This window comes from Gasterosteus aculeatus, chromosome 7, assembly GCF_964276395.1.
Source record: "Gasterosteus aculeatus chromosome 7, fGasAcu3.hap1.1, whole genome shotgun sequence".
NCBI classification, from domain to species: Eukaryota; Metazoa; Chordata; class Actinopteri; order Perciformes; family Gasterosteidae; genus Gasterosteus; species Gasterosteus aculeatus.
Window position 1 is genome coordinate 16,461,260 of NC_135694.1, and position 14,068 is coordinate 16,475,327.

A 14,068-nucleotide genomic window follows, 5' to 3' on the forward strand; every position below is an offset into this window, starting at 1 on the left:
ATTCATTGTGCTTGTGTAGTCTTTAACCCTGTGAACCCCAACCAGCTCAGGGGCGCTTTCATGCTCCTGCTGTGGGCCTGAATTGCTCTGTAATATAAAAGTCCCACACATCTATGGAAACAGAACAATCATGGCTAGGACTAGAGATGCATTTTGTGCAGAGTTATAGTTAGAATGAATGAATTAATTAGTATTGATTGAAGTATTTACATATTTATAACCTCTCCAGTCCTCTTCCTGATGATCTGTGTTCAGCTGCCTACAGTTCACTCAAATATTTACAGAATTTTCTTCACATGACTGTTGATAGGTGAATATAATATCCACAAAGAATACAAATGGATGTTGCACGAAGTGAGTAATTACTGCTGCCCCACAGCATTTTGCTTAATTCATCACCAGTGGCATTCATGAAGTTTGCACCGACCTGAGTTCTTGTATGTAATAATGACACAATTGCTGTTGAAAGCAGTTATTTTAGAATTAATTGAAAACAAAGGGAACGTGGGATGCTCTTTTTAAATGCGGGCAACCTTTAGTGTCCCCTCATCTCAGTCCACAGTAGCTGTAACCTTTCAGTGAACCGTCAAAAAGACATAAAGGTTCAATGTGTCACTTCTGTACTTGTAGGAATGTTGGAATGAAGCTATTGGAATTTTATATGGTGTTGCCATTCCATGGATTTCACATCCTAGAACACATAAATTGGTGAGACTGTACTCACATAATGCACATGTGCATATACTGTAACTATTTGTATCCTGCAGTGCTTCTTAATGAGTTTACATCAGCGCCACTACGGACCGGGGCAATGGGAGATTTTGTGTGACGCTGGACATTACAGCTGTAAACGCTTCCTGTAGGGCTGCAACTAACGATTAATCGGCCGATTATTTATTTGATTAATCGATCGGATAAAAAAAAAAAACAGCATTCTAAAGCTTTAATTTTGCAAAAATACTTCAGAAAGTACAGGTTGCTCCTTTAACATAATAATTTATTATTAAAAAAATAAAGAAAAAATACAAATCAGAAAATGTACAGGATTTCTTTTAGCGTCAGAACTTGTTCTCTATACTACACTCACAAACTCTCACTCACAAACACACCCCCATGTTCACTTATTCATAAAATTATTACCATCATTGTAGTGCAAGTTAAGTAAATGTATACAGCCCATCTAAGTACAGCTAAAAAAAATCCAAGTGCTATGAGATGAATTAAAAATGGCATTTGTAAATAAATGCATTAGAGGCTTCTTAGTTAGCCGCGCTGGTTTAATGGCATAACATCAACTACCGTACAACCCACAGTATATGCGCAAGCGCACAGGACTACCGTACATGACAGCATTACAAAGTACAACACACACAAATATATTTGTCAACAATAACCGATATGGGACAAAGCCCGAAATACAAGACAACAGATTGAAAAAGCAATGGTCCAAAAGAGGCGAGTAAATAAAAACGTGTCTTAGTCCTGCTAACATCTTTACTGTTGTTATTAGCGAGCTAATGCTAGCTTGATCAGCTGGATGACGAGTAGCAGCAAAGCTGCTGGAGGCTAGTGATGGGAAGTTCGGATCATTTTACCGACTCGGTTCTTTGTTCCTGCATTAAAATAATGTATCATGACAGTCTGGATGATTTGACGTGATCATTTATTTTCACACTAGCATTCAAGTATCACGGCATAACTATTACGCTGAACTATTAAGTACAAAAAAGTTAAAATAACGAAACCTGTAATTATTACTTGTGAAGGAATATCATTCACGTCTTACTAAACCTAGCCACGCGAAAGTGAACGAGGTAAACAAATCCTTTCTGTTTCCTCTTCTGAGCGCAGGGCCGTATCCGGCAGATGAACGAATCGTTCACCTCCCGACTGTGTCTTCGGGTCAATGTTTCGTTCATCGTTCATCGTTCATCGTTCATTTTTCACGTGACCTGCATTCAACGAATCATTTCCGTTTCCTTGGCTGAGCCTATGCAAGTCCCGATGCATGGCCACGAGAAAATGAATGAATCTTTTTTTGAGAGGACTCGTTACTCTCGAGTCCTTGTAAGGATTCGTTCAAAATTAACGAATCGGTCACGAAGGACACATCACTACTGGAGGCTCCTTACGTTCCTCACGTTAAAATGGGAGACCGTGGTGCTCCCGTGCCAGGTTACATCGAATTTGCATATTTTGTCATTTCGGCCTTTAGTAACGCGACATGTGACTCACAACAACGGCCGGCGCTGCTGGCTCCTCTTTCCTCTACGTCGGCTCGCCGCTTTTACTGTTGCGCATCTCCGCAACTCGTTGAGTGATGTAATAATCGCACGACACAACGAATCGATAATGAAATTCGTTGCCAACGCTTTTAATAATCAAATGTTATCGTCTTAATCGATTCGTTGTTGCAGCCCTAGCTTCCTGACTGACCTCCACCAGGTTTTAGGAATAAAAGATTCTAAATCGACTCTAATTTAATCCAACAATTACAATTTGAGCTTCCAAGGATTTTGAAAACAAAATAAGATAAAATAGTAATAGTTCTGCGTTCTGTTTCATAATGATGGTCTTTTGTTAAAAAATCAGCACAACCCATCTTATCTACAGTGGTAAATACTGCAGACATGACTAGTGGGCATATTCTGTCAATGTCATGGCAGTTCATGGTTTAGGTTTCCTAAATGAGGAGGGACTACAAGTACCGTGGTTGTGCTTTAGGTCTCCATGCAGGCTTCCTCTTCTGCAACCCGGTGGATTGCACGACAACGACATCATCTGAGCTTTGAGGCTCTGGGCGAACATTCTGATGAGAATACACTCAGTGTTCAGTCACACTAAAGCCATCTGCATCACATCTTTCTCAGACTGCTCTGATGTCCACCAGCATCTCTGGCATCTAACCCTTTGGGAGAAGCAAACAATGTATTCCAACATGGAAGGACCTGCTTGTAAAGGTTCTGTTAATGCTACTCTACATTTCTCCAGTATGTATTTCTAAAAACACACCCTTAAAAAGTATCCGCCAGTCCCGAACGACGTGACTGCTTCTCACTCTCCATAAGAAAAGAATACATAACCTTCAGAAGCTCACAGGAAATGGTTGTGGCACCATCTGATATCGGCAGAATCACACAGAAAGAGCATGACACATGCCCTACGCTATATTTCTCTACAATAATCCTACTTTTGGGTTGTTTTCACACAACAGAGGAATTCAGAAAATATATTGAAATGCACAAACTCACTGTTGGTCAACCTGCTAGACCAATTCACCATTTGGCGTTGGAAAACAAATATATTTGGGCTTCCCTGTGTACCTACTGCACAACTGATGCGTTGCAGTGTAAATAACATTAGGGCAACTGTGATAAGCTTTTTCTCCTAGCTGTGTTTACACATCCTCTGTCCCGGTAGCATATTTTCTCATTAGCATAGGCTGTCAGGCAAATGACAATTTACTGACGTGAACACAAGACCTGCATTCATACACGTAAAAATAGCTTTCAGCTGACAGGTGTTAAAATGTATCCAGCCTCAGTGAACTCACAGAGCCAACAGAAAGAAACAATACCGTGGTGCTGTGTTGACTGAGCAGTGGAGATTTTCTGTGATAAATGAGGAGGATGTGACCTCATGGGAAGGGCAGGTGGTGGGGGGGCACAGAGCCTGGAGGCCATGTCATCAACTGGTAGTAGATATAGCACACATCATTAACAGGGTTGTGGCATACGGTGTTGTTTGACTTCTGTGTGAGCAATGCTTTCACAAGGCATTAGATTTTTGGGTGTGGGGGGGTTCAGTACTAAGTTTCAAGGCTCTATGTACACATGGTGCTCAAAGTCCTATGTTTTCGTTCTAGGATCTCAAGTCTATATTCTCATGTTCCCGAGGTCGCACACTCCCTGTGCTCCATATGCAGTCCTATGTTCTCAGTGTGGTATGTTCCCAGGGTTCGATATGCCTAACATCCTTTTTCATTCCATTCTCATAGGTCACATTGCCCCAGTGTCCAAAATGAGAGATTTAAGGATTCTAAACAGTAGACAAATACAAGGGCCATGTGTGAAAATGACGCACCACTAACAGCAACCTGTTTATACAGACACACTCATGCCTGATTTCTTGTTCATTAACTTTAATGCATCAGGTCCAGAAAAGGACACCCACTGCTGTTTGGACACGTTGTTTACCCTCAGACAAAGAGACACGTAGGTGGAATTAAAGGGTATGTACACAGTGAAGGATACATATACTATATACTAAAGGCCGAGTTCACACTCAATAATTAACATGGAGTGTCATTATCAGCTCTTTCCAGTCAGGCAAGAGAGGAGGCAGACATGGTTGGAAGCTGGAAAAATATAATCTAGTTAGTATAGGACACACACACATACGCGTGCACACACACACATAGACACACACACATAAATATAACATTGTTTTTATCTGAACGCTTTGAGGGAGCTGAGTGTATGGAGCCAAATCCAGCCCAAAAGTTTTGATCATTTGAGAAAGTTTTAGCTTTGCAGAGGTGTCGTTTGTGTTTTAACGACGTTTTGCTGACCAGCTTTTGAGTCCGAATCTGTGAATATCTTGCAAACTTTACCAAACTCGTTCACAGTTGTTTGTGAATGTGCTCAACTTCAGAGATTCATGTGTAGTTGTTGAATGGTACAATCTGAGATAGTTGAATGCTCTTACTCTGCGATTAATGGCAAGTATCCAAAACAGCTCGCTAAACAGAACTTTGTCACTGGCGTCAATGGTTTTACATCCAATCCCAAATACAGGCTGAATGGAATTGACAAAAGAATTACCTACTAACATCTATTCCTAACCACTATTCCTTGACCTATGTGGAAATTGCCACGGGGTCAAGGAAAGGTGGTTCATAGAACCCATAAGGAGTTAAGAAAAGACAACTGCGGTGTTTCGGGAATCCCACCCTGCTCTCACTAAGCTTATGTGCGTTTCTCATTCATGATCTTTATTTCTTGCGAACGGCTGAATGATAAGTCCCTTTAAAAATATTGACGCCGCAAAGAATTGTGGGATGGAATTACCTCCTTTCTTTTCGTAGAGGATGGTCCAGTAGTTTCTATGCTAAAGGAGCTAAGTAGGGAAGCATTGAAGCTCCCATCCTTGCATTAGAAAACTCGAACAGCCACTTACACTCCATCCGGGTCATTTCACTCAGTTAGGAACCTTCTTGAGCAAATTTGACAATTCGAATCCAGCCATACCGTATAGAAAGTGTTGATTCATAAGTCTCGGGGTGACTACGTTTCCTGAAGGCAACGCGGTTGAGGAAGGTTTTCAGCCTTATTTGTTAAGCTGTCAATCATGATTACCCACCCCTCCCGCTTGAGGCCACGCCCCCTACACAAGATCAGGGCCAAAAGTTTGAATGTAAAAAAAAAAGATTTTAAAGTGAAAAAAAGATTTAATCCGAAACCATAAAATCTGCAACCGAAAAATAAAATACCGCAAATATCAAAAGAATATTTATGTAAACAATTAATCATTTTCAAATGATTTAAACTTTTGGCCCAGATTTGGCTCCATACCAGTGCAGCTGATACATGTTTACCTGGCGTGTCATGCTGCAGATGGGATTTAGGAGGGCAAACAAAAATTAGTCAGGAACACCTTTAAAGTTGACCGGGCTGGGGAGCGCAGGGTGTGAGGGTTCGGGTTAGGGGATTAATGAAGGATAGCAGGGCTTTGAAAGGCCGACGGAAAGCCCTTTGTTTAGCCTCTATTGCCAGTCGCCATCTGTTATGATCCAGTTGCCAGATTGCCCCGAGCTACATCATCAACTCCCCCACCCCTCCGCCCCCGCCTACAGCTTTTGATCCCTAAAAGTAAGCCGTTCCTGACTCCGTGGTACTCACCAAGTCGCTATCTGTTTTAACGGATGGTTGGCTGCTGCGTAACACGAGGCTCCTCCGCTGTCACGCTGGCCACTTCCCACTCCTCAAAGGAAGCAACGACCTGGAAGCAAAGACCGACCTTGCTTTGGCTCGTCTCCAAAATAGACCGCTACACACTCACAGGGTAGCGCAAGTGACAGTTTTCACTGTGCGCAAGCATCTGCAGCCGGTCTCCCACTTTGATGTTGTGTTGCTAAAATACTGGCCGGTGACTCTCTGTGCTCTGATGCCTGCTTGTTTGTATCACAAGCTGTTCAAAGGTTGATTTTCACTTCAGCATTTACTTGGCATTCCCTCTCCACCTATCACCTGCTCCTTCCCCGTCCCCTTCATTTACCTCATTAAATTCAAACCCACCCGTCTCTCCTGACCTCTCCACTCGCCTCCTTGTTCTGCTGATTCATCATCTCTCTGTGTCTCTTTCTCTCATCCAGGCCGGGCCAGTCTGCACGGCAAGTCCTCCCTGCGGATAGAGAACGTGCGCTCAGACGACCAGGGCTGGTATGAGTGTAAGGTGCTGATGCTGGAGCAGCAGTATGACACCTTCCACAATGGCAGCTGGGTGCATCTGACCGTCAACGGTGAGCCCCGTGAGCAAACTTCTCTCACGCTGTTAAATACAAACATACTGTACTATAACACTCAGCAGATTTAATCGCTTGATTATTCATCAACCAAGATACCAAATCAGATATGGGAGCCTATGTTAAATTTCTTTGTATCTCTGTCTATGTAAAAAAAAAAGAGTGATAGTGATCACAGAGAGACAAAAGACTCTCAAATTACTTTTTTGAAGAATAAGTGGTTTGAAGATGGATGGATGGATGTATGGTTCCAGAGTTAAAGCTTAAGTCCCCACATCGAGAGGTCCAGAGTAAGTAACAGGACACTGATTGTGCTTTATTGTTTGTGGTGTCTCACTGTCATAACTAGAAGACCCATGAAGCCATCTCTGATACAAGCGCAGAGCTCCTTTCCATGCCCTGTCACCAGTTACGTCTCCAGAGATGAGTCACACCTGAGTGTCGAATGAGTAACCCACACAAGTGTGAACACAGATTATTCTTGCCATAAGTTGGTAGCTCAAGCGTTCTTGAGACACATAATCAAACGGCATGTGATGATGCCGGTTGCCGTGGCAACAGACACTCCAGCTATGGTCCCCGCACACGTGGTCATGGTGTATCAGCTTGGTTTCCTCGCTGCTGTTGGTCTATTTGACTTTTCCCTGCCTCTTTTCCCTTTCTCTCCCTTTCTCTCTCCCTCTCTCTCTTTCTCCACTAGAAGTGCTTTTAAGGCCTCTAGCTCCTCTCCTCCTCTCTCCTCCTCTCTCTTTCTGTCTCCACGTTCATCACTCCTCTGCTGTCCTTCCGTGTCCTGTTGACACGGCAGACATAGAACAAGGCACTGTTGCAGACAGGCATTGGAGTTGGTACAGGGCGTCAACTTTCGGAAATCTTTTGGGAATAAAAAAACACAGAAATTGTCAATTTACTCAAAGGTCTGTCTAATTATGTCAACATTATTGTATAAAGGTATATTCCTAAGATGTACCGTACTTCTGGGCATGCTGAATAAACAAACAACAAACTGGAGGTTGATACTATAAATCCAGATTTGAAACATGATCCCACAACGCTAAATGGATGAACTGTACATCTTACCGTAATCACTGCGTCCTCCCTGAGACTTGTGTAAATCAGGAAACGGTTGTGATATTAACCTTCTGGTCCCTGAGACCGTATATTTTCAAATACTATTACGTTTCTGGACGAGATTCCATTGTTCTTATTAAAGAAAAAAGAGCTAAATGTCAGTGAGTAAACAGCCAGTGTGGGTGGGAGGTCAATATGAGAGCATACAATATTCAACTTTCTCTTTAAAAAATAGTAGCTTATAACATGGATGGTGAAAAAAGATGGTAGAACCTTGTTATGCAATAAAAACAGGCGGAATAAGGCTCGTCTTTGCTACCGTAGTGGTGACCCACATGATGCAAGGCAGACAGCCTTTACAGAGTTCTCCTTCATTGTCACGTTTGGAACCGTCTCTGAGGAGATGGGGGTTCACATGGAGGATAGGAGGCGGCATCGTATAACAGCAGCTGCATTGAGTGCTCTAGCAATGTCTCGATTCTTTCACAGACGAGGCCGCCGAGACCGAGGAGGCTTGCTCGATGAAATAAGGTCCTTTGATCGGGAGATTTATGGCCTCCCAACAAGATTGTGAGGCTCTGACAAGCCAGCATGTTTTTTTGAGAGGGGGGGAACGGGGTGGAAAACAACAAGGGTATGGTTTAAAACATATGCTAAAAGGACAAACTTCTGAAGTAAAGTCAGACTCCCTCCATGCTTGTCCCGCTCATCACCTCCTGCATTTATTAAGTTAGTGTGTTCAATGTGAAACTTAGTGATCCAGCACCGTCTGTGAAGTGTGGCTAATATTCTCTCAGAAATTGCCTCTGCGGTATCTGCAAGGTTTCAGGTCCAGCGGTGCTGCTATTCATAGACCCCGCCTCCCCCCTCCCTGCCAATCCAACTCTCTCCCTATTGTCGTCAAACATCAGTGGCTGTAAAGGCTGTGTGTGGAAGTCGTTGGTTTGTTTATTTATTTATCATAGACTTTATTGCCCCGTGCATCGCCACTGCTGCTTTTCATCGCGGAAGCATTTGTCCCGTATTTTCCTCCACAACTTTGTTCACCTCTCGACCGGCAAACCGACGTTTGCGGAGATCTCCCTCCATGAATCAGAGGCCATCCTCGCGTCCTTATAGTCCGCCAATGACGGCTTGTATAAGCAGATTGTAGGTGAGAGCGCAAAAAAACGCTGATGCTTTTCTTCTACAAATTGACACCTGTGCTCGATCCCCGTGAACGTCTGTTTCTGAGACACGGCCTGTGTGTCGAACAGGAGGTGAAGGAAGTGAGACTGGGTTTGGAAAAGTGATGTAATTATTCTGCCGTGTGCTTGAATTGAGAGAATTCCAGACGTTTTGCACTGAAAAAACCCTGCCCTAAAATCCCTGTAACTCTTACGGCTTATTGCTTTTATAAAATGATTACGACACAAACCGCCTGGCAAGGTTTCATTAAACAACCACACAGCAGCAGCAAAAAAAATAATCCCAATGTCTACCAAGCAATGTAGTTCCTCAACAAACATAGCGGAAAGATTGACAAGCGACACAGTAGCACACAAATAAAGCATGCTTAGTGGTGATTGTTAGCATTTATTTATTTGTATGAAGTAGCATTCTATCATGTTAACATTCTTCTTTACTGGTACAGGTGAGGCCATTGGCTTACCGGTACTTAACGTGAGGAGAAAAACGAGTAGTCACAATGTTGCAATTATAGTATAACCATCATGTATCTTCCATCAGTGACTATTATGTTCAAAAAATGGCTTGCAAAAACATGACAATAGTGAGAAAACACATGCAAGTCGAGAGTAAATTGTGCGCTGTGGAAGGAGGAGTTGCTGTCACAGTCATCACCTCTGTGGTGTGGGGAAGTGTGTGCTGCGGGAATTAGCACTATGCCTGGGTTTATGGTTGCAGATAGAAGGACATGTCAGCCATTGAGAGGCTCGTGGATTACACATGTAAGCAGATCAGCTTTGGTCCTAAGGTGATTAGATTGAGAATATCAAAACAGGAATTATGACCAAACAAAATCTGCATCAAATCACAGACAATGATATCAACATGCGTGGAAGATGTGCCAACTGTCTTGTATGATCATCCATCCTCATAAACTAGAATGCCTCTTAGCTAAAGAGGATTCTGAAAAATGGTTTTACAAAATGCAGCATTTCTGGCCCCTCCCTAAAGCAGTAATTTGAGTATAAGGGCCCTGTTGGGCTAGGAGATTTTATTTTTTTGCAGTTTGTTTAGCTCAAATTGTTCATTAGATATTAAGACATACTCGTTTCTAAAACTTCACTATACTGTGTGTTCAAAATATGCTAAGCACATTAAGTCTGGTTATGAATGGATGGTTTTACACAAAACTTGAAATACAAAGAACTTCCTTGAAGAAAAGATTAGAACTCCTATTTCTTAAAAAGAATTATGCTGCTGCTGCAGATACAAGGCAGTTCATATAAATGCTCTTTTCATCCTGTTCAAAGGCATTCAGGTTAATTCCATTGCTACCTGCCCTCAAGTGTCCAACTGAGAGAAATCTAAAATGTTGAACTTTGACACATGCAATCAAGTGTCTCCAAGGTCTCTTGGTCGCCTGTTGGACTTCTGCTGCCAATTAGAACAAACCTTTAAAGGTGAAATAAAGTCAACTAACCGATTTTGCTTTTGAGTAGTTTAAAAAATTAAAAAATGTATTTTTCAAGTGACAGGTGACAAGTTTGGGTTCATCATTAGACATTCCAAACCAATGTGTGGAGGGTGCTTTGCAAGTAAAAAACACATATTTGTACATCCATGACCACTGAGGGCATTTAGAAAAAGATGGCAGATAAACGAAGAAACAGATTATATTGTGACAGTGTGGTTAAATGTACTGGTTTATTTTGTAGTTTCCTGCCTGTCCCGTCCCTGGGAAAACTTCCCTTCCTGCCCTCGTGTGTTTTCTCCTGTTGCTGATTGCCTGCCGGGCCCCTGTGTCCAATCACCTGCACTTTCCTAGTGTATTTAAACCATTTCTATCCGCTGTCTCTTATCGCATCATTGGGCTGTCTATGTCGCTGTTGGAGAGTCGTGTTGTTAGTCAGTGTCCCAGTTGTTCGTGAAGTCTGCCATTTGGTCCTACTTCTGCACACGAGAGGGCGGAAACCGGAAAAATAATAACAGAACATTAACCCACACTGTCACACATATCCCTTTTACATTAGATGATATTAAATTGAAAATTATGTCACATACAGTGCAGTGAAAAGACATTTTTTCCTAGTTTCTTACTTTTTCCATACATGTCACATATCATCATACAAATTTTAATGTTAGAGAAAGATAACCCGAGTAAACAAACAAATGATGACTTCCAAACATCCCTGGCCTGATGTGAAAAAGTAAAGTGTAGACCCTAGAACAACATGAGAAGAACTGCAGGCCTCAATAGCCTCAGTTAAGGTCAGAGGTTATGTTCTGACCATTTCCTGTTGAAAATGCGTTGGAATGCTAAAAGCTGAAAGCTGAAATGAACTTCAGAAAATTGCTGAAATTACAGATATTAGAAAAGCTGAAATTAATTTGAAATTGCTGAAAAAGCAGAAATGAAAACAGCTGAAATGGATTAGAAAAATAATAACAAAAAAATACAGAAATGAATATTAAAACATTCCTGTTAATACAGGCATAATAAAAACTGAAATTATTTTAAAGAATTTTGATTATCATCACATTTATGAGGGAAAAAACAATTACTTCTCTATGCTTTTGACCTCAGGTGATGATGAGACTTTATGTAACTGACATAGATGAGTCCGATGTCAAGGATTCTCTCATTTCCCGCTCAACAATTGAATGAAAGATTTTTATTGGACAAGAGTAGACAGTATGTGATTGACCCCACGTGCACAGTCTGTCAGACTGCGTAGGGGTCTGACAGACACACATGCTTCTGTAAAGGATGTAGTTAGCGGACCAATCACAGCCTTGCGGGCTGCAGGAGGCTTGCGTCGAAAGCGACGCATTGTTTACACAAACACAGGAAAAGTTGCAGTGTGTTATTTCGTTGTGAACCAAATTGTTTGACAAATTAGCCTTCTCAGTTTCGTGAGACTGATTAACAAACTGGGAAAATGAGGTAAGCAAAATATGTGACATGACAAATTACTGAACTACGAATACCAATATTGGACGGAAAATCACTTGTCGTTGTAGTAACCTAGAGTCCTTTCTACTGTCATTATTTTTTGGTCCAAGTTTACTTTCTGTCATCGACTGCATCAACAAATATTAGAACAGCAATAAGAATCATCATTGTTTAAAATAATGAAAAAGAAAAAACATCACTGTCATGAGTCAAGACGTTTGTTTAGGTTTATAGTGTATACGTTTCTTCACAAACTGAATGAAGTAGAGGTCGATGAGGCTTAAAAAGCTAAAGAAACGTTTTAGTTCGATCTCATCATGTAATTAGCACTCTGGGCTAAGAACTAGTGAAACCTAATCAGTGATTATGAAAAAAGTAGAATAGATATCAACAAGAAGTTTTTTTTATAAAATAGTTGAGACTTGTGTCAACATTTGAAAGAGATTGGCGAAGCTGAAACATCTGAAAGTTGAAGAACTTTAAGAGGATTTGAAAACGAACTGCATTGGAAAACCATGTTAAAATGATTATTGATTTATATAAATTCAAGCATAAGAGGTAGAAAGCTGAAAAGTCATAGCTGGAAAGCCAGAAAGAAGCAGAACATTTTAATATTTGACCGGTTTTAATAGCTGAAATTGTGAAGGAGTTGAAAGGTGCCACGGAAGAAATAGAAGAAGTAGTTGATTAAAGATTTGAAGAACAATACTCCTAATGCATTGCAACAATAAGAAAGAGATGGCGCAAACATGGCATCCATGGGACTGCTGACCAAAAAAAACACGATGGCTTGTCTCACAGATGCCAAAAAAATATCTTGATGGTCCCAAAGACTTTTGGGGAAACATTTGTTGGACTGATGAGACCAAAGTGGGAAGATATGCATTCTGTTACATCTGGTGTAAAACTAACACAACATTACATAAAAACACACATCTTAAGTGGTGGGATGGTCTGGGTCTGCACCACTTGGGTTCTGCAGCAGGCCAATGATCCAAAACCACCCAGCAGGTCCACCTCTAATGGCTCAGAAGTAGATAGACGCCTTTGGAGTGGCCTAGCCAAAGTCTGGACTTAAATCTGATGAGTCAGTTGAATCGTTAGTTAGTGGCCACCATTACAGTTTAACTACTTTTATAACCCCTTTACAGACACGCCACTAGCTTGAGAAGAGTTATATACTTTATTACTATTATTATACTTCCACTTCTTGCAAGTCCTGATTAAGATGTAATGAAAACACGTTTCTTAAGTATAAATTAAACTTCAAGGAGGCTTTTTTCCCCACATTGTCCCACACTGAAAAACAACAACCGACCATTAACATATTATTTTATTTCTGGAAATAGACAACAATATGCCAGTAGTGCAGTCTGTCTTCATCTGTGTGTCCAGAGTTTTAGGATGGACTGCTCACTTACTGCTCACTCACTACTCACTCTGATTGCCGTGAGCGCTTCACAATAAAAATGTACAAGTACAAGAAAGTCCCAGAAGGTTTTGAACTCATAAGGTTGTTGTTTTGTCTCTCATAGTGTGAATGTAGCTCAACTGTTATCTAATGAATGCTGTTTAATCCTGCTAACAGTATGCAACACTTCATATTGGGTCAAATGAAGAAGGCTTCAGATATCTGTGCTTCGTCCTTTTGAAGCATATTTGACCTGCCCTTGTTTTTTCTTTTTCTCACCCTCCTCTGACCCCTCAGCTCCCCCCACGTTCACCGATACGCCACCTCAGTATGTAGAAGCCAAGGAGGGGGGCAGCATCACTTTGACTTGCACGGCCTTCGGCAACCCCAGACCCTCGGTCAGCTGGCTGCGGGAAGGCAGCCTCATGATCAGCAGTGCCAAGTATAAGGTATGCAACTTCTGTCCTTTGGTTCCTGATTATGGATTGTCTTCCTCCTCTAAGGTTATGTGTAGACTGAATATGGAGCTTCATGTAAATAGACAGCCTCCTCAATAATTTGAATGAGACTACTGCATGGGCTAAAAGACAGGAGAATACATTTGTTTTTCATGAGCTCTTTAATCTTGTTTAAACTTCTACGACTTTCTAAGTCCCTTCCTTCCGGAAGTGGTGAATGCTCCCTTGAGATGTTACAAGGCAGTGGCAGTCCATAAGGCATCCCAACTAGGAGTGTTAAAAGCAGTCTTCCATTCATACCCATCCCCAGATAATAGGCATTTCTTAAGATGAGCTTAGTAATGATCTTAGCTCTGTAACAGATCAAATGCCGATGAAATAAGAGGGAGTTATACTTGTTCTTGAAGCGGTTGCTGTTCAAACGCCTGCTATCAATAGGTAGGTGAAGGGTCTTGTCCTTCTTGCTGATAAACCCACCCTGTACC

The 14,068-nt window shown here is 41.6% G+C and overlaps 1 protein-coding gene across 5 annotated transcripts in view; it reads left to right on the plus strand.

Moving 5' to 3' along the window:
* The window catches only part of LOC120822335 (protein turtle homolog B-like), a 79,419-nt gene that overhangs the window by 21,895 nt on the left and 43,456 nt on the right, over positions 1 to 14,068 (plus strand). For all 5 annotated transcript variants that reach the window (XM_078106510.1, XM_078106512.1, XM_078106511.1 and 2 more), the window contains exons 3-4: positions 6,374 to 6,520; positions 13,423 to 13,574. In XM_078106510.1, the coding sequence (XP_077962636.1) occupies positions 6,374 to 6,520; positions 13,423 to 13,574 (299 nt within the window). The remainder of the gene's footprint in view (positions 1 to 6,373; positions 6,521 to 13,422; positions 13,575 to 14,068) is intronic.